Source organism: Protobothrops mucrosquamatus, unplaced genomic scaffold, assembly GCF_001527695.2.
Source record: "Protobothrops mucrosquamatus isolate PMUCROS unplaced genomic scaffold, P.Mucros_1.0 scaffold479, whole genome shotgun sequence".
Classification (NCBI taxonomy): domain Eukaryota; kingdom Metazoa; phylum Chordata; class Lepidosauria; order Squamata; family Viperidae; genus Protobothrops; species Protobothrops mucrosquamatus.
This window is the reverse complement of record NW_015386799.1, coordinates 857,744-879,094: the sequence shown is the minus strand read 5'-3', so window position 1 is coordinate 879,094 and position 21,351 is coordinate 857,744. Positions and strand designations below refer to the sequence as shown.

The window sequence follows — 21,351 nt, the reverse complement described above, 5'->3', positions numbered from 1 at the left end:
TGACAGTTAGAACAATTAACCAGTGGAACAACCTGCCTCCAGAAGCGGTGAATGCTCCAACACTGGAAGTTTTTAAGAAGAAACTGGACAGCCATTTGTCCGAAATGGTATAGGGTTTCCTGCCTGAGCAGGGGGTTGGACTAGATGACCTCCAAGGTCCCTTCCAACTTTACTACTACTACTACTACTACTACTACTACTACTACTGCTACTATTATTATTATTATTATTATTATTAAGTTCTGTTGAAAATGCCCTCCACCCCAGAAGAGCAAACTCCTTAAGGATTAAGAGAGCCACGAAATCAGATTAAAGGCTTTATTGGTTTATCCTTTACCCCACAACGGCCAAGTAAAAGTCTCCAAAAAGTTCGCAAACAGGGATTGAAACAATCACATTTTCTCAACGTTGTTTTTCAAGAACCTGCTTGCAAAATGGGCAACCATATAGGTCGTCCTCCACTGGTGACTGGTTGAAGTGAAGACAGAATCTCCAAAAGCTACTTACAAGTTTTGAAGTTCTGATGTTGTACCTTTCCCCTACGTAATCATGTGACTGCATTTTAGGTGCTTGGCAACTGGCCCACATATAAAAAAAAAAATCTGAGCCCATGGCACACAATGAGTTTGCCTAATGACTATGGCATTCACTTAACGACCACCATAAAAAAAGTCGTTACAATCGGGTCTGGTTACATGACGACTTGCTTTACAACCATCTCAACTTACAACCATAATTGCCAGATTCAATTATCGTTGTAACTTCAAGGACTACCTGTATAAATTTGATTAAATAAATAAATTTGGAGATGTGGTGTCTCCAATTGTGGAGGTGTTGTATTTTTTAGCATGGCAGGCCTTCCACGAAGACATGCTTTTCCCTTTCTGGGGTACTGAGTGATCAACTCAAGGTGCAAACAGACATATTTTTTTTTCAGATACAGATAGTCCTTGACTTATGACCACAACTGAGCACAAAAAATCTGTTGCTAAGCAAGACATTTCTTAAGTAAGCTTTGCCCCACTTTACGACCTTTCTTGCCAAAGGTGTTAACTGAATCACTGCAGTTGTTACTAAGTTAAGTGAAACTGGCTTCCCCATTGACTTTGCTGGTCAGAAGATCACCAAAGGGGATCACGTGACCCCAGGGCACTGCATCCGTCCTAAACACATGCCCAAGTTCCAATCATTCGAATTTTGATCATGTGACCATGAGGGTGCTGCAACGGTTGTACGTGTGTAAAATGGTCAGAAGTCACTTATTTCAGTACCATTGTTAACTTCAAACGGTCATTAAATGGATGGTTGTAAGTTGAGGGTTGCCTGCAATGTCTGAGTGATAACATTTCTATTTCAAGCAGATATTTGACTTGTGTTCTTAACAACAACAACAACAACAACAACAATAATAATAATAATAAAGTTGAAAGGGACTTTGGAGGTCATCTGGTCCAACCCCCTGCTCAAGCAGGAAACCTTATACCATTTCAGACAAATGGCCATCCAGTCTCTTCTTAAAAACTTCCAGTGTTGGAGCATTCACCACTTCTAAAGCAGTGGTTCTCAACCTGTGGGTCGGGACCCCATTTGGGGTCGATCGACCATTTCATGGGGGTCACCAAGCAAGGCTGCCTGCCATTTTTTTTGTCCGCCATTTTTTTGTCCGCCATTTTTTTCCCCCTTTTCCGGCAGGTGCCTTACCTCCCTTGGGCTGGGCCAGCTGGTGGTCGGCCTGCTCTGTCTCTGCCGCTTGCCAGCTACGCCTCGGCCGGCGCAGGGGGCGGAACCATGCATGCGTGGCGCTCCCGGGCAGGGAAAGTCCTCGACTTACAACCGGTTGGGTAGTCCTCAACTTACGACCGGTTTAGTCCTCGACTTACGACTGGTTTAGTCCTCGACTTACGACCGGTTGGGGTCGCGGCATTAAAAAGGTTGAGAACCACTGTTCTAGAGGCAGATTGTTCCACTGGTTAATTGTTCTAACTGTCAGGAAGTTTCTCCTTAGTTCTAGGTTTCTTCTCTCCTTGATTAGTTTCCATCCATTGCTTCTTGTCCTGCCTTCAGGCGCCTTGGAAAATAGCTTGACTCCCTCTTCTTTGTGGCAGCCCCTGAGATACTGGTACACGGCTATCATGTCCCCCCTCGTCCTTCTCTTCATTAAACTAGACATACCCAATTCCAGCAGCCGTTCCTTATATGTTTTAGCCTCCAGTCCCCTAATCATCTTTGTTGCTCTTCTCTGTACTCATTCTAGAGTCTCAACACCTTTTTTACATCGCGGTGACCAAAACTGGATGCAGTATTCCAAGTGTGGCCTTACCAAGGGATTGTAAAGTGGTATTAATACTTCACGTGATCTTGATTCTATCCCTCTGTTAATGCAGCCTAGCACTGTGTTGGCCTTTTTGGCAGCTGCAGCACACTGCTGGCTCATATTTAAGTGATAGCAACTAAACCTTATGCCCACAGGAACAAATACCAATAAAGGTTATCTAAAATCTTACGGGAGCTGAATTCACCCTCCCTTTCATTTCGACAAATTGGGATTTGCAATAGCTGTTATTGCACTTTAAGCTAACCTGCAACATTAGCTTCCACTGCAATATAGAAGTGGTTCTCTATTAATAACAGAAGGAAAATTAATGTGTCTATACTAGTGTCTGAGCTTCGCACTTGACAGACAAGACGCTTACCTAATCTAAAAGCTTGGAAGGGTCTGATTTTTACATTTTTAATGCCAGCTTCATCATTGTCATGACAGGGTGAAAAAGAAAGGGAAAAGTGGGGCGGAGTCATTCTCAAAATATATTTAAACCGGCGACTACAGCACTACAATGGAGGGAGCAATGGTTACCATGGTAACTACTCTAGTCGGAGGCAATGATACCGCCTCATTATTCAACAACAGCCAAAATGCTAATTTCGGCACCTGAAATTTGTGTGCTGGCTTATCTGCATTTCTGATTGCTATTCAATTATATTTGAATAGAGACATCATTAATAGTTGCTCCACTCTTAAGCTCGAAACAGCAGCACCAACGGTTAACTGCAGCCGGCAACAGATATATTGCCAGGTGCCTTTGAGCACCCTACAAACTTCCCTGCTGTTTCGCATAGCTCTAATATATCTTTATTGGGCTGCGGTGCATAGATTTTCCAAGATTCCGAGGTTTTTTGGAGCATCCTGCTGTGAGATGAGGTGGGCTAGGAAGAGCAGGGCTGATTTTGAAAGACAGACCCAGCAGAATCTCAAGCAAGCAATCCAGGCTGTGTATCTATCTGTCTAATTAGAATTAATTAATTAACTAATTAATTCTCCTGGAATTAAGGAGAAACTTCCTGACACTGAGGACAATCAACCTGTGGAACAGCTTTCCCCTAGAAATTATGGGCGTTCCATCGCTGGAAGTTTTTAAAAAGAGACTGGACAATCACCTGTCTGAGATGGTATAGGTCAGTGGTTCTCAACCTGTGGGTCGGGACCTCATTTGGGGTCGATCGACCATTTCATGGGGGTCGCCAAGCAAGGCTGTCCGCCATTTTTTTTGTCCACCATTTTTTTTGTCCGCCATTTTTCCCCCCCTTTTCCGGCGGGTGCCTTACCTCCCTTGGGCTGGGCCAGCTGGTGGTCGGCCTGCTCTGTCTCTGCCGCTTGCCAGCTACGCCTCGGCCGGCGCAGGGGGCGAAACCACATATGCGCAGCGCTCCCGGGCAGGGAAAGTCCTCAACTTACGACCGGTTGGGTAGTCCTCGACTTACGACTGGTTTAGTCCTCGACTTACGACTGGTTTAGTCCTCGACTTACGACCGGTTTAGTCCTCGACTTACGACCGGTTGGGGTCGCGGCATTAAAAAGGTTGAGAACCACTGGTATAGGTCCTCCTGCTTGAGCAGGGGGCTGGACTAGAGGACCTCCAAGGTCCCTTCCAGCTCTATTCTATTCTATTCTATTCTATTCTATTCTATTCTACTCTACTCTACTCTACTCTGTTCTACTCTACTCTACTCTATTCTATTTTTATTCTATTCCTATTCTATTCTATTCTAGAGCTAAGAGGAAAGCAGATCATGTATTTCCGAGTCTAACTTTTATTTTCCATAAAAAGCAGAGTCTTGCAATGACTTATTTCTTTGCTTAAAAATGGTAAGGATTATGAATAAATAAAGTAACAAAGCATAACTGCATCTGCTGGCCAATTTAGGGGGGTCCAACAGAAACTCCTTAAAAAGGCCACAAACCCGCAGGCATGTTTAACTGGGCACTATCTAAAAAAATGAAATTCAATGGTGAAAAAAGTAAGGTTCTACAGTTAGGCAAGAAAAACCAAATGTACAGGTATAGTATAGGGGGTACCTTGCTCAATAGTAGTAACTGTGAGAGGGACCTCGGAGTCTTAGTGGACAATCACTTAAATATGAGCTAGCAGTGTGCTGCAGCTGCCAAAAAAGCCAACACAGTGCTGGGCTGCATTAACAGAGGGATAGAATCAAGATCACGTGAAATATTAATACCACTTTACAATGCCTTGGTAAGGCCACACTTGGAATACTGCATCCAGTTTTGGTCACCGCGATGTAAAAAAGATGTTGAGACTCTAGAAAGAGTACAGAGAAGAGCAACAAAGATGATTAGGGGACTGGAGGCTAAAACATATAAGGAACGGTTGCTGGAATTGGGTATGTCTAGTTTAATGAAGAGAAGGACGAGGGGGGACACGATAGCAGTATTCCAATATCTCAGGGGCTGCCATAAAGAAGAGAGAGACAAGCTATTCTCCAAAGCACCTGAAGGCAGGAGAAGAAGCAATGGATGGAAACTAATCAAGGAGAGAAGCAACCTAGAACTAAGGAGAAATTTCCTGACAGTTAGAACAATTAACCAGTGGAACAACCTGCCTCCAAAAGCGGTGAATGCTCCAACACTGGAAGTTTTTAAGAAGAAACTGGATAGCCATTTGTCCGAAATGGTATAGGGTTTCCTGCCTGAGCAGGGGGTTGGACTAGATGACCTCCAATGTCTCTCCCAACTTTATTATTATTATTATTATTATTATTATTATTATTATTATTATCAGCATCAGCATCAGCATCAGCATCATTATTATTATTATTATTATTATTAATCACTTATTGCTTGTATGTACACTGAGAGCTTATGCACCAGAGACAAATTCCTTATGTGTCCAATCATATTTGGCCAATAAAGAATAAAGAATAAATGATAAAGGAGCCTTATAAAGCACATGGGAAAAAACCCTTCTCTATGAAAGCCTCAATTTGAAATAACAGATTTTTAGAGATGCTCTTCATGTCTGGAGGGGTCAAATCATAAAGAGAAGGGACAAAAAGGCTCCCTCTGGTGAGACACCCTGCATAGTCCCAATGAAGATACTAAAGCAATTTTCAGAAGATGAAAATTTCCCCATACCTTGCCTTAATAGCAAAACTTTACAGATATATATAAACGAAAAATAAATTATAAAATAAATCAAGGTCCAATGCAACTTATTTTAACCCATTTTTTAAAAATCTGATTTTATATATAGAAGATAAATTTTATCCTTGAAGGAGTACTGACACTTTGGGAACATCTAATAGAGGCTCAATATATATTCTTCCCGCATCCCTCTTCACGGACATACCAAAGAACTTGAATAGAATTGATCTCGGTAAGCAAGTAAAATCCTTTTTTTTAAGGAAGACATTCTCTATTGCGATGTCTAATTCAGAGACTGGACTCTTGTGTGGAGTCTCTCTTGATTATAAAGGCTTTGTTTGCACTTCTTTCTAATTACACTAAAAGCACTGCACTGCTTTATGGCTTTTAACGGAAGGTTTTTATTGAGCTACATTGCATTTATATTACTCTATTTTTAAATTAATTTTTATCTTACGGTAATTTGACAAAAAGCCTGAACAAAGAAATAAGAAAGTTTTCCATGACAGTATACATTGGGTCTTCCAGTCAATCTTGACTCCTGATAACTATCTGGACAAGTCTCTGTAATTTTTTTGGCTATGTTTTCGGATGTAGTTGCCACTGCTTCTTTCCTAGGACTGGTCCTACATTGCCCAGCTGACTTTGTGCTTAAAAAGAGCCGTGGTGGTGCAATGGCTAGAATGCAGTTGTCAAGCCCCACGGGGCTTGCCATTCACCGGTGGGGGGGGTGACTCGCAGCACGTCCCACAGCCGGCCGCCGCCACCATGATGCCAGACGCCGCCCTGCCTCCACCACACTGTCGGTGCCAGGTACAGCCTTCCCCCCACCCCTCCGTTCCCGTTCCAGCCGCCTACCATTTGTGGGCTGGAGAGGCCTTGCCGGTGGCCGGGGGGACCACGGCCCACCACCCTCCAGCGCAGCCGAGCGCCAGGGGGTGGCTGGGTGGCGTTGGGCCTTGCCGGCGGCCGGAGGGACTCACAAGCGCCGCCAGAGCTGCCGCACAGTGGGGGGAGCAGCCGTCTGATGCCGTGCCGCATGGGCCGCCGCCGCCGGCTGCCGGAGAACATGGGAGGCCTCGGGAGGCCGCAGTTGCCGACGGAGCAGCTGGGCGGCGAGGCCATCTGCTGCCGGGTGCCGGAAGCCGCAGGAGACATTGGGAGGCCGCAGCTGGTGACGGAGCAGCTGAGCAGCGAGGCTGTTTGCCGCTTGGAGCTGGGAGCCGTGGGAGGCCTCCGGTGGACGGAGGAGAGCTGCCAGGAGCCAACCAGGACTGCGGAGGCGTGAGAGCAAACGAAGGCAGGAGCAACGTGGTGCCAGTAGACGAACATGGCCCGGGCGGCCGGACAGAGGGCCAGCAGGGCGGGGCTGACTCGAGGGAAGGGCATGACCGGACTAGAGGGGTTTTTATGACCGGTGGGCGGATGATGGATTGCTGCTGGGAGTGGGGTGATGTGGCGTGGCACAGTTATATAGAGCACTGGGGGCAATCACTCCCAGTGCTGACTTTTTGTTAGCTAGGGATTAAAACCTTGCTTGCACCTCGTACCTGCGTTCCTGATTTTTCATTACTCTGGACGTCGTCGGACGGGCGTGATAGCAGTATTGTAGGCTAATTCTGCTGACTGCTAGCAGTTCAATTCTCACTGGCTCAAGGTTGACTCAGCCTTCCATCCCTCCATGGTCAGTAAAATGAGGATCCAGATTGTTGAGGGCAATATGCTAACTTTGTAAACTGCTTAAAGAGGCTGTAAAGCGCTGTGAAGCGTATATAAGTCTAAGTGTTCTTACTAGTGCTTGTTAAGGTAAGACTAGAACTGAAGTCTCCCAATCTCTAGCCAGGTGCTTTAATCACTACACCGAACTATCTCTCCTCCTCACATTATCTGTGTCTTAATGAGTTAATTTTCTGCTGTTATTGTTGAGGGATTAAAACACACAAACCAGGAAATGTGATCATCAAAGGCTCTCGTGGAAGCAAAATAATTATCAGCACTTCCATTATAGTTCACCCATATAATATATTCTCATTCCAAAATGAAAATAGATGTAAAGATTGAGAGAAAATGAAAAGACCGAATAAGCTAGATACAAACAAGAAACAATATGCCAAACAAGATTTACAATGTTATTTTCTGTTTTGTAACTATCTTGAAAGAAAAGCTTAGTTACTTTTTGTTTACTCCCACTCTTTCCAAATATTATAATGAAAACTTACATGGGAACATTTCTCCAACACTTCCTCTTTGAATTGTAAAAACTTCTTTTGAATTGCAGGCTGGTTGAGTGCAAATGACAGAAAATGTGTGAAGGGCTGTTTTTTACGGAAGCTTTCAACGAGAACATCAATTCGTGTCCGTGCTGAAATAACACCACTCCGATGTTGCCCTGTGATCACTGAAAGCAAGGAAAATAATAAGACAGGATATATGCGAATGTCTTTCAATTTCCCTCCAGAAATCTAAGAATAGCAGGTAGCTAGCAGGTACTTGCTCTACTCATAACTCAATTAACAAGATGACTGCTAACTTTCAAGGACATTCTAACCACCGTGAAGAAGATACCAGAAGGTTCTCAAAACGAGAAGGTGCTTACATGAACTACATGGACATCTGGGAGGTTTGTCATTGTTATATGCTTTGGTTAGATATCTTGGGATTTTAGAGTTAATTTTCCTTCATCTATACCATGTCATATATTCAACAAACCAATAAGATCTTCAGAAATGAAAGAGATCCTGGACTTTATTTGGATATTCGAGCTGGAGGTTGACAGCAGAGAGATTGGAGAGGACGAGATTTCAAGAGAATATTGTAAGCCGTAGGCACAGCGTGCCCACAGCTCCCAGGCCTGGGCTGCCAGTGTGAACACATTGCTTTCAATGTATGTAAAAGCAAACTCTTTGGAAGTCACTTCCTCCCCAATCTCTCCGATTGGCGAGAGGAAAAAAAAAAGGGAAAACCACAGGACAATACGTATTGGCTCTAATAGAGATCACATGACAGCTAGGCACTGTGAAGGTTGTAAATCAACCGTAAAGTTTTTTTTCCCCTCAGAACTGTCTTTAATTTCGAATGATTGCTAAATAACTGGTTGGTTAAGTGAGGACTCTTTTGGGTGGAATGTTATCTTAAATCGGAGATTATTTGGGGGTTTTTTGGGTAACTACAGTAGACGGGAGGAAGGAAAAAGAAGTGGAAAAGAGATAATAATTGCAAATAAATTAAGGATTTTGGGATGCACATTGGATAACAACTGTTTCATTGTCATTGATTAAGATTCCTTTTTCTGTGAATTGAAAAACTGCCTCCATTTATGGAAAGTCTTTGTTTCTCATGGAAAGGGAAAGAAATGCTCTTTCTTTAATTTCCCTTTTGCAGCTCATCTCATACATGGTAATATAACATATATATTTTTTTCACATAATACCAGGATATATTATTGCTTAATTTTATGTGACCAACGTATGAAAACTCAAAAGTCTATTCATTTTTGCAAGCTCAAAATCTTACCAATTTCTCCTTCTACCCCTGGCTTGGGAATACTGATGGAGGTGCGTGTTTCTGTCTCCAGTTTTTTCCTAGTTTCTCCTTTCTTTCCTATTATATACCTGCAAAAACATTGAGTGGGATAAGGAAGAAAAAGTTGCTCAGGATGAAAAGTTTAATTAGTATCAAATGATTTCCTGTGTCACAAGAACCACTGTCTTCTCTATTATGGAATGAAAGAGCTTAATAGGCAAAATAATTCTCACATCATCCAAATCCTTGGGACACAAAATGTAGCTTGTGACAGGCAATCATCGTGGTAGTTGGTAGATGAAGCATGTAGTTTTGTTTTGTTTTTTCCTTCCACCAATTAGAGCAGTGGTTCTCAACCTTTTTAATGCCGCGACCCCCAACCGGTCGTAAGTCGAGGACTAAACCGGTTGTAAGTCGAGGACTAAACCGGTCGTAAGTCGAGGACTAAACCGGTCGTAAGTCGAGGACTAAGCCGGTCGTAAGTCGAGGACTTTCCCTGCCCGGGAGCGCCGCGCATGCGTGGTTCCGCCCCCTGCGCCGGCCGAGGCGTAGCTGGCAAGCGGCAGAGACGGAGCAGGCCGACCACCAGCTGGCCCAGCCCAAGGGAGGTAAGGCACCCGCTGGAAAAGGGGGAAAAAATGGCAGACAGCCTTGCTTGGCGACCCCCGTGAAATGGTCGATCGACCCCAAATGGGGTCACAACCCATAGGTTGAGAACCGCTGAATTAGAGGAAATAGAAGTAAAGCCAGGGAATGCTGTAATTGATTATGTGCTGGCTGTAAAATTGATAAGACTCCATAAATTTAGCAATGTGAATTTACTGGCATGGCACCTGGGTAGTAGCCTGAGAAAAAACAATGAACGGAAGAAACAAACAAACAAAAAGCAATCTAAGGAATCAGGTCTTGGATGGGCCTGTGGTATTGCAAAGGCCAGTGAGGGATCCTATTTGAAACCAAACCAATCTGGAAGCAAAACTGCACATGAAGGGAGACTCATTTACCCCTGTGGTAACAACTGTGGGGCAGATGAGGTGGAAAGGAGAACGGCCAAACAGGAAACTGGTTGGAAAAAAATAGGCACCTGTGGCTCATTTCCTCCATTCCTCTCAGGTTCATTGACCACTTGCTTGGTAGCAATTTTACTGAGTATATGTGAGAGAACAACGGTGTGTGTATGTGAAAAAGTGCTTAGGTAAGACTTGGCCATATTGTCTTAATAAAAACAGGGAGTTAATAAAACCAGTGATGGCTTGACATGTAGTGCAGGGGTGTTAAATTGCCGGCCCGCGGGCCGGTTTCATCATACTGGAGCCGCGCCCACTCCATTGCCGGCAATGGCGAAAAAGCTCTGATACGTTGCGTGACGTCACGTGACGTTGCGAGTTTGACATGTCTGATGTAGTGGGATCGCTTGCTTGCCCTCAGTCTCACTAAAAGATATGCATGGATATTCCCCATGTAAACTCTTCACCGTTGAACAAGGCTATGTCTTCCTCAGTCTCAAACTGCCCATTCCCAAGTGGTGGCCACTGCGAGTGGACTTTGATGAGTGATGCAAGGAAAACTGATTGATTGTAAATTAATCATAATGCTCCTAATCGTCAACAAAGAACTCAAAGAACTGCAGTGAGAAGCGGCAGTCAAAATTAGATAGAAGCTACATCAAATTAAGCAGTCCAAAGCTGCCTAGGTGGTTTGGACCAAGGGCCAAACCAAACAAGCAAAAGCATTTTTTTAAAAAAAAAAAAAAAAAGTTATAATACACTTATCTGTTAAAATCAGCGACTTAAGCTTTTTTTTCTGAATTCTCTCATAACATGAAAAGAAGATGATGCTAAATGCATTTTAGGCTGCAATCCTATTATCTGCTTCCTAAACATAAGCCCCGCTGAATGCTATGGCTGCATTCCATAATATAACAGAATTTCCAGTATGGTAACTTGATTAGAAATAAGCAAGCTTGTTAGCACATCCTACTTGATCACTTTCTCACGCCTTCCCTCCAAACAGAAGTGGCCAAACATTATCATTACATGCAAACCAGGGCTGGAAGCTATGTTTAGCACATTTCAAAAAACAAACCAGGAAAGTGGCATTTGTGATTGGTTTAGCCACTCCATATGGGCAGAAAAAGTAATGCAGAACAGCATGCTGGTTGTTTATGGGTAAACAAGAATTTGGCTTTAGTGTGACATGCAATGCTGTCAATGGAGCTCACTTAAGAGGTAAGTATAGGCCAGTGGTGGCGAACCTATGGCACAGGTGCCAGAGGCGGCACTCAGAGCCCTCTCTGTGGGCATGCGCGCCGGCGCCCCAATCCTAGGCCTTCAGCTGGGTTTTATAAAACTTTTTCACTTTAGGCCTCTGCTGCCATGTGCAAAAAAAAAAAAGGTTCAATCAATCAGTCAATTTCAACTTCTCATGGGGAAAAAAAAGATCTTGCAAAGTTGGAATTGATTGATTGAGCTTTTTAGTCCCACCCAGTCTGCCGTTACCACTGTAGCCATGCCCACCCAATGGGCCACACCCACCCGGCACCCGATGGTGCATAAGTGGGTTTTGGGTTGCAGTTTGGGCACTCGGTCTGTAAAAGGTTTGCCATCACGGATATAGGCCTTACCTATACTTCAAAACATTCCCTTATGGAACATTTAGAATTGAAATGGGCCATTCACACCTCAAAATGGGCTATTCCAACACATACCAAGTCTTCTGAAGCAGTCCAATGATACTAGCAACTCATTCCAGACTTGCAACATTACCCTACATGAGACTGAATTGTTAGCCTTTAGCATCTATGTGTAGGTAGAGGAAAGATTTCTGGCAACATTAGAGCAGAAGATACCCATTTGCGTGCAGTTCTTGTGATTAAATTCCCCCAAACTCACTTATATAGTGGACTAGGAATGGCCATAGCACATTGATATCCTCTTTCTGTCTCTTCTACTACAAATGCATCACAGGGTTCGTCTGAATCATCTCCAAGACCTGTAAAACATGAGCCAATAATGAGTCAGTTACCAAGATGGTCCAGTCATTTCATTTCTTAAACAACTAAAGAAAGAAAACCCAGTTAAAGGGATGGAGTGGGGGGAACCTCTACCAGTCTCGTTTCGACCTCTTTTTAAAACGATCATACTGACATTTTAGTCTTGCAGACATTTCAACAAGCAGCTGCTACAGTGAATCAGTGTTTTATTTTAATCTGCTCTCGAATACAAGCTGCAAAATAACTCGGTGGGACACTTTTCAGTGGATTCTGCCACAGATGCAAATGTCTATTTAAAAAAGCATAAAAGAATAGAGGATACAGATGCGGTCTCTGAAAGCTGAAGATTAGAAGCAAAGTGATTCTCATTGTCATAGTCAATATTCTCAGTTGAAAGAGAAAACATAGCAATTATTTTTTTTCTACCAACCAGAAAAATCTTCTTCAACATATGTGCATATATGAAAACTGTCTGTATTACGTTCATTCAATGGCAATTCAGTAGATAAGTTAAGGGGAAATAACTTCTCCTTATATATAATGTATTTCTAAAACATCTTGACAATTTACAGAATGTTGGCGGTAACCTTGAAATAAAATAAATAAATAAACTATAGACAAGGTTAATAATCCTTATTTTAATATTCTGCCAGCATGAGAAAGTAAGTATACTGTAGGAGAATTTGCATTGTCTCTGTTACATCCCCTTTATTTGGTATTGGTATGTAGAGTGAACTCATACGATCTGTTGGCCTTTGTGTCGTTTTCCGGATTTGCTGGCATAGTTTAGACAGAACTTTTATTGATTCTTCTGTTATCTGTCATGGTCCTTGGATATTCCATCAATTCATGCAGTCTTCTGATTTGGTAAGGAATGCAGTGCTGATGTAATGTCACTTTCTAGTACCAGAAATTCTTGCAAGCATGGAATATTGTAGATCACCAGGCTGAACCCAAGGGAGGGTCAAATGCATCATCAGTCATGAGTCCCTTCACATCCACAAGAGATCTAAATCCAGCCAACCTTGAATTCCTATTCTGGAATTCCTGAACTACTCACAGCCAATTTTCTTTGACGGTTAATATTCAGATTCTTGTAAAGAGCTTAAGCTTGCAATACATTTGACTTTCGGTCCTGCGCGCTGCGCAATTGAGAAGTTTGGGAAAATACAACAGAGAAGGAACAGATAAAACAGATAATTGAACATAAATTCGAGGATAGAGACTTAAAGATGGAATTCTACGAAACAAAGAAGTATGACTTAATCCAAGTGAAAAATTTTTTACAAGAAATACTGGACTTGGAAAAGACAACCTATATTTCAACACTACAAAATAAACTTGAGGATAAGAAAAAAGACTGGATAAAATAGACTGCAGAGATGCCAGGGAAAACACTAGAATTGAAGAGACAAAAAATGACAAGAGAAGCAGAGAGAAAAAGAAGGAAAAAGGTTCTCAATAAAAATGAGTGGGCAAATGCCTCTAACAAAGATACTGTACTTGACTTACTTTTTACATCTACAGTAACATCTATAAGAATACGGAAACAACCAGAATGACTACTAGATAGAAAAGGAATACTATATTGTTGTGATTATTAATTGTAGAAATATTAGAAAACTTTTATATTTAATTACCATTTATTAAAACAATAAGAATTGTATTAACTTAAGGTTGGTAAAAGAGAACACTATGGGGAAAAGAGGAAATCATGTAAAGTTATTGTGTGGATTATAGATTAGAGAATTTGTTAGTGGATGTTTGCTACCGAATACTATGGTGATTACCGTATGTTAAAAATTAATACAACATTTTTTTAAAAAAAGCTTGCAATAAATCTTTATATCCATTTGAACTGCCTGGGTCTCCTGATTTCTCTAGTGCTTGACAAATATTTTCTTAAGGTATCTTAAATATTGACACTTCTATTGCCCAGAGGTTCACTACACCCCTTCCACTTTCGTTTGATCTTCTTTGAATCAGTTACGATCTCTTCACTGGCATCCCTTGGCATTCCAATTCTAAGCTGCAACCTTCTTTCTAAATTTGGACTCTTCCACCTCCTTGAAACACTGGGATAGTCAATTTGATTTCAGCATACTCCATCTGGTGATATTCACATGCACTGGCATCATTTTGATTGTCAGAAGTTTGTGTTAGTAATGAAGACATAATTGGTTTGACAGAAACTGCTAAGCTGTTCCACTACTTCATTTTGGTTTCCTAGATGCATTAAACGCAGCCACATTTTTTCCTTTAATATTTCCAATTTTTGCATCTTCTTTGCGTGTTTTGTCAACTTCAGATTGAACTAAACCATAAAATGTATCAACTTCCTCCTCTTCTGAATCAGCAGTTGGGGCATAATCTTGGATAAGAGTCACATGCAAGGATAGCCTGTCGAGTCTAATTGATATTATTTGCTCACTGACTACACTGAACTCAAGTACTATCTTTGCTATAGCCTTCCTGATTATGAAAGCAATGCTGTCTCTTGTTTTGTGTATCGTAGGTATTAAGCAGCATTTTTTCTGATTGAAAGTATCTAATTTCAATTCATTTCAATTCACTGATGCCTAAGATGTAAATATAAGGTAGATAGATGGATGGATGGATGGACGGACGGACGGACAGACAGACAGACAGACAGACCTTTATTTTTTTACTGTGGGCACAATGGCACACATTAAAAATGAAATTTAGTTGCTTGCTCTCAAAGTGTACACATAACACACATTTAAACATACTATATACAACATATGTATAGAGTAAGACCTACACCCTATAAGTAACATATAAATATTAAATACTGTCCGTCTTGAATACATAACAGAAGGAGGAAGCTTTAGAGTTCACTAGGTTAATATTGTATGGAACGAATCTATGATTGAATCTGGATGTTCTGCTTCGGATACCACGGAGCCTCCTCCCAGAAGGTAACAAGGAAAACAGGGCGTGAAGAGGATGTGGAGTGTCCCAGACAATCTGGCAGACCCTGCTCAAGCAACGCTTCTGTGCTATGTCCTGGATGGAAGGGAGGGAACTGCCAATAATCTTTTCAGCCATCTTCACCACTCTAGGCTCCGCCTTCCTGTCTGAAGTCATTCACTTTCTCTTTCTGTGTTAAGCTTTCCGCATATTCTGTTTCTTATATTCCAAATTCCTTTGTGCAGGTAGTCCTCGACTTACAACAGTTCATTTAGTGACCATTTGAAGTTACAACGGCACTGAAAGAAGTAACGTATGACCATTTTTCACACTTACGACCATTGTGGCATCCCCATGGCCATGTGATCAAAATTCAGACTCTTGGCAACTGACTCATATTTAGGATGGTTCCAGTGTCCTTGGATCATGCGATCACCTTTTGTAACTTTCTGACAAGCAAAGTCAATGGGGAAACCAGATTCACTTAACAACCATGTTACTAACTTAACAACTGCAGTAATTCACTTAGCAACTGTGACAAGGTCATAAAATGGGGCAAAATTCATTTAACAGATGTCTCACTTAGCAACAGAAATGTTGGCTGAATTGTGGACGTAAGTCAAGGACTACCTGTACTTCTATCTTTCCAGCTTCAAATGTCCTTTTATTGCATGGAACCATCAGCAACTTGATATCCTGAAGGCTTTAATCTAGCTACATCATAATCACCATTAGTACCACCTCAGATCTTTAATTAGCACTTGCAAAATTAATATTTTACATATATACATCACATTCCTCTTTATTTATGACTACAAAAATGAATTCATCCAGTAGGTCCTCAGATGTATTCTATGTAGACAAGATCTCTTATGGATAATTTTAAAAATTCTAGGTCTGTTGTTATATCAAAAGTATATTACCATACAAAATGTTTTCTTGCTTGTGTTCATTATTGTGCAAGGACTAAATCTAATTCTTTGAATTCAATTACTCTAGCAACATGTAAGAATTTTTGCAAGTCATTATGCTTGTATTAAGTAGGTACTTTCATCTAACACTTGTACAATGTCTGAAAGAATTCATAACCAATGGAAGAATATCACTTTATGTACTTTTTCTGCCAGCATTTGTCAAACAATGAAAGCTGTTACTAATATATGTAATTGAATAGATTAAATTGATATGTGTCCCACCTGCTCTTTCAACTATTTTGAATTTTAAATCTCCTTGAAATTTAGGACTTAAGAAACAAAGGAACGGTTATGTCAGAGGGATTGATTTTAAGCTTTAAGCAATATGTAGCTTAAAGCTATAGAAAATGATCAATTCTAGACTATTACTCTTTTTTAGAAAGATTTCCTATACATTTTGCTTGCTTACTGTTTGGATGGAAACTGGAAATATTTAAGCCTTTCCAATAATTGTGCAATTGTTTAAATAGGCATCTATTTATTCATAATTTCTCTTCCTTTTTTGTTCTAAGCCTGAAGATATTGTCTGCTAAAGCTGATACTAAAAATGACTCTCTTCATCTGTAGCATCCTGTATAGCATTGTTCACCATTCTTTTAGTACCATGTAATCTGGACTGCAACAACATATGTGGGGTTCAACAGCCACTTTAAGAGCAATTTAAAACACAAAAAGTATGTGCCCAAAATAAACTTCAGCTTTCTTTTATTAAAAATTTCTTATATTTAGCTAGTCAACATAACCTGATAGTAGTAGCATTTTTCAACAGTTCAGAAATGTATCCGAGTCTACTATACACCAATAGCTTCTCTAGGACTACATCCACTTTTTCTGTTTTTGCATTATCTACTGCAGAAATGGTGATCCTGGAACTGTTCTTGCAATGCCCCCTAACTATAATTGCCAAAAGATAGAATAGAATAGAGCTAGAAGGGACCTTAGAGGTCTTCTAGTCCAGCTCCCTGCTCAAGCAGGAGAATCTATACCATCTCAGACAGGTGACTTGTCTAGTCTCTTCTTAAAAATCTCCAGTGATGGAGTGCCAACAATTTCTAGAGGCAAGCTGTTCCACTGGTTGATTGTTCTGTCAGGAAGTTTCTCCTTAATTCCAGGTTGCTTCTGTCCTTGATCAATTTCCATCCATTGTTTCTTGTCTATCTTTCCTGCTACAGTGTAACATAGGCAAAAAAAACCCTTCAAAACACACTCTCCTCCTTGAAAAAAAACAGGAGAAACAAAATCCAGGCTGCCCATCTTCTTTTCTCCATCTTGTCCCCTGCAACCTTTCGTCTTTCAACAGGTATTCGCAAAGACCCTTTGAGCACAGGTAGTCCTCGACTTATGACAATTGAGCCCAAAATTTCTGTTGCTAGTGAGATATTTGGTGAGATTTGCCCCATTTTATCACCTTTCGTGCCACAGTTGTTAAACGAATCACTGCAGTTGTTTAGTAACACAGTTGTTAAGTGAATCTGCTTTCCCCATTGACTTTGCTTGTCAGGTTGCAAAAGGCATCCACATGACCCCAGGACACTGCAAACGTCATAAATATAAACCAGTTGCCAAGCATCTGAATTTTGATTAAGTGACCATGGGGATGCTACAAGTCGTGTGAAAAACGGTCACCTTTTTTAGTGCCATTATAATTTTGGTCACTAAACAAACTGATGCAAGTCAAGGACCAGCTGTATGCTTAATATGAGTAGATTTCAAGGAGCAATGACTGTTTATATACATTACTGTATGAATCAATTACTCTTTATTTTCTGCACTTCTTTGGACTCTTACTCCTTTAACGACCTATCTGCCTAGTATGGTGACTGCTCAATGGGAATTTTAAAATGAATGGACTGTATTTTATTCCTTTATTAATGATGTTGTTGCTCTTCTATGTTAATGTGGGCCAGGACTTCGATCCAGTGGGGCACAGCTTATGTTCCTCCATTATGATGAGAAAGCACACGTGGTGAGGCATAACGTAGTTTGTCTGGCTTTAATAAGGCCTTGGTAAGACCACACTTGGAATACTGCATCCAGTTTTGGTCACAATATAAAAAAGATGTTGAAGCTCTGGAAAGAGTGCAGAGAAGAGCAACCAAGATGATTGGGGGGCTGAAGGCTAAAACATATGAAGAACGGTTGCAGGAATTGGGTATGCTTAGTCTAGTACAGGGGTAGGCAACCTTGGCTCTTTTATGACTCGTGGACTTCAACTCCCAGAATTCCTGAGCCAGCCATGCTGAGGGGAAAGGGAGAGGTTTCCAAGCTGAGCCATGCTGGCTCAGGAATTCTGGGAGTTGAAGTCTGAGTCATAAAAGAGCCAAGGTTGCCTACCCCTGGTCTAGTAAAAAGAAGGACGAGGAATGACATAATGGCAGTGTTCCAATATCTCAGGGGCTGTCACAAAGAAGAGGGAATCAACTTGTTTTCCAAAGCACCTGAAGGCAGGAGTAGAAGCAATGGATGGAAACTAATCAAGGAGAGACTAAACCTAGAACTAAGGGGAAATTTTCTGACAGAACAATTAATTAGTGGAATGGTTTGCCTTCAGAAGTTATAGTTGCTTTTAAGAAAAGACTGGACAGCCATTTGTCTGAAATGGTATAGTCAGTGTGTCCTGCTTGAGTAGGGCGTTGGACTAGAAGACTCAAACAAGTTAATTCCCACTACTGACTTTTACTTTACAAAATAGAACAAAATTTGAACCCAGCTAATTGTGATTCTTGTATAGTATGATGTGTGAACTCTGTTGACAGAACTTTACACTCTTTATGTTTATTATACAATGTGTTATTTTATGTTATGTTTATGAAATATTAGTTACTGGCTAGATCAATGTTTTCTTAAATAGTCAAATAGAAGCTATGGACATTTTATCTTATAATTTTTCACATTGTCTTTTGCATTATGGCAGCCTCTTCAAATTTCCATTTGGAGGAAAACAAAATATAAACAAAATGAAGGAATCCTGTACAGCAGTGATTTTACCTGTATTAAAATCTTCCTCTTCTTCCTGTTGGTAAGCTTGCTCTTGAATAAAATTTTTCCTATAAACACGCCCATCAATTCTTATCAGTACTGGCCGTAGTACTTCCATAATTCTTTATCTTGCAATAACTGTACTTGGCTGAAATAAAATAAAATAAAATGTGCCTCATCTCTTTAGTTTCGTATTCATCGCAATATTAACAGTAACATATCAAAAATACTTCAAAGATGTCCACTATAGAAAATAGGAAGCTGAACTACAAATCTTTCTGGATCCAGCTGTTTGGATCTAATCTTCCAATACCTAATGTCACATATTTACATTTTCCTCTGTCCTGGAGAATTACTTTTGCAGGATGAGAGAAGAGTCCTGCTAGACGAGGGGTGACATGATAGCAGTGTTCCAATATCTCAGGGGCTGCCACAAAGAAGAGGGAGTTAAGCTATTCTCCAAAGCACCTGAAGGCAGGACAAGCAGCAATGGATGGAAACTAATCAAGGAGAGAACCAACCAAGAACTAAGGAGAACTTTCCTGACAGAACAATTAATCAATGGAACGACTTGCCTCCAGAAGTTGTGGATGCTACAGTACTGAAAGTTTTAAAGAAGAGATTGGACAATCACTTCTCTGAAATGGTATAGGGTTTCCTGCTTGAGCAGGAGGTTGGACTAGAAGACCTCCAAGGTCTCTTCCAATTCTGTTATTCTATTAGATTCGCGCTGCACCAACTTTGGTCAGGCATTAGCAATCTCAGAAACAAAGAAAGATGCCATTTTTACTTCATTATCATAATCAGAAACTGAATCTTAACAGAGATGTTCAGATCCTTTATTAACTAAAACATTATTGGTATTTGTTATCTGCATCAGATTTTAAAAAACCTGAAAGCTGCATAAATTATGTCCTTGAACAACATAAAATTTGGAACACGGGGAGAAAAAAGAAATATATACATTAGGGCAGTTTTCTCCATCCTGATGATCTCCAAATATGTTGGACTTAAATTTCCAAATCTAACAGCAGCAGGATACTAGGGAAGACTGATCTAGATGCCAAATAGCATAATGTTCCTGTTCTTTCAAATAGTTCTTTAACTGGACATTTCGGTAGACACTTATTTCATGCAAGACTAAGAAAAAGCCGTGGCAGCCAAAATGTGATTACTAAATTACTGAGAACTGCAAAATATTTGATGATTGTATTAGAAATAGGAGAAAGGCAATCTGAAGTCATAGTCTTGTACATATTGCAAAATAGCAAATCCACTGTGACAATATTAAGTTAGTGAGCTTATTATTTCTTGAAAGTTATGCCTAGTAAGCAAGGGCAAAACATTATGATTTTTTAAAAAATATTTTGGGAAGAAGAGATTGAACAAAGGACTGGGTTTCCCAGAAAACAACATGAAGGACTGGGTTTCCCAGAAAACAACATGAAGGATCAATTCATATATAAGGGTCACAATTCAAAGACCTAGTATATACCAATTTATTAGCAAAACATCAGAAGTTTCAATATACCTCTTAACCATACTGCCCAAGTAAAATATCCACCGATGGAGTCAATAGCATTGCTGGATACTAGATATTAGAAAAACATAACTGAGGGAGGTCATTGCCTTTATTTTCTGCTTTTTGAGATTCCAAAAGCAACGTAGGAATCAGTCATTGTGTTTAGACACCAAATAGTGGATTGCATATTGTAAGGCAATTCTTCTGTTGTTACCCCTGCCTTTCTCAAAAGACCTTACAACATCTGCCTTGTAGCTACATTCACCCAGCATGACGCTTAATCAAAAATTTGTTGTTCGTCCATCGATTTCGATGAAGGCCTTGACATCTTATGGATTATGGGCCATCAGCGGTGTGTCCGTAGATGGCTGATGAGACCAATGTTAGCATGGAATGTTCTGCCACATACTGAACATAGAAATGTGGACACTATTGCTTCAGCATTTGCAGCTCTGGCTTTACTAATAACTAGAAAACCTGTGCCCCATTGAGTTAACATTTCAGAGATACGTGGCATTAAGCCATGGCAACTGGGCTTATTTTTTTGTTGGTTTACTATGCTTCATTGTCCATCCAAGCAACGTCTTCAATCTGAACAAGTAGGTCAGGGGAACCTGAGTAGGCAGAGAGCTGTTATAACATGCCAACTCCTAAAATTCTTAGGGGCATTCACGCACCAACCTCAGGGTCTCTTCCCCAAAGTGTGTGGCAATAGGCCAATGAAGATTCTTAGTCTTCCAGGTAGAATTGTTGGGAACTGGATTCTCTGGCTACTCAGACTGAAGAAGCTGCTTGGACGGGCAGCAGAACATCGTCTCAAATCAACAAGAAAATAAGTCCAGTTGGGCATTTCAGAGATATTTCCTTACCAAATTACTCAAGGCCTTTAAAAACGACAGTTTCTGTTGTACTGCCTTCACTGGAAAAGCTGGGATGAAAGTAGCCCATGTTGAACTGTAGTCAAACATCAGCACAGGAATTGTTTTTGTGACAT

The 21,351-nt window shown here is 40.8% G+C and overlaps 1 protein-coding gene across 1 annotated transcript in view; it reads right to left on the bottom strand.

Moving 5' to 3' along the window:
* The window catches only part of ASCC1 (activating signal cointegrator 1 complex subunit 1), a 111,138-nt gene that overhangs the window by 88,807 nt on the left and 980 nt on the right, over positions 1-21,351 (bottom strand). The window contains exons 2-5 of the mRNA XM_015816668.1: positions 18,845-18,983; positions 11,851-11,950; positions 8,951-9,048; positions 7,657-7,835 (exon numbers count right to left, since the gene is read on the bottom strand). Coding sequence (XP_015672154.1) covers positions 7,657-7,835; positions 8,951-9,048; positions 11,851-11,950; positions 18,845-18,953 — 486 coding nt within the window. The 5' untranslated portion in view covers positions 18,954-18,983. The remainder of the gene's footprint in view (positions 1-7,656; positions 7,836-8,950; positions 9,049-11,850; positions 11,951-18,844; positions 18,984-21,351) is intronic.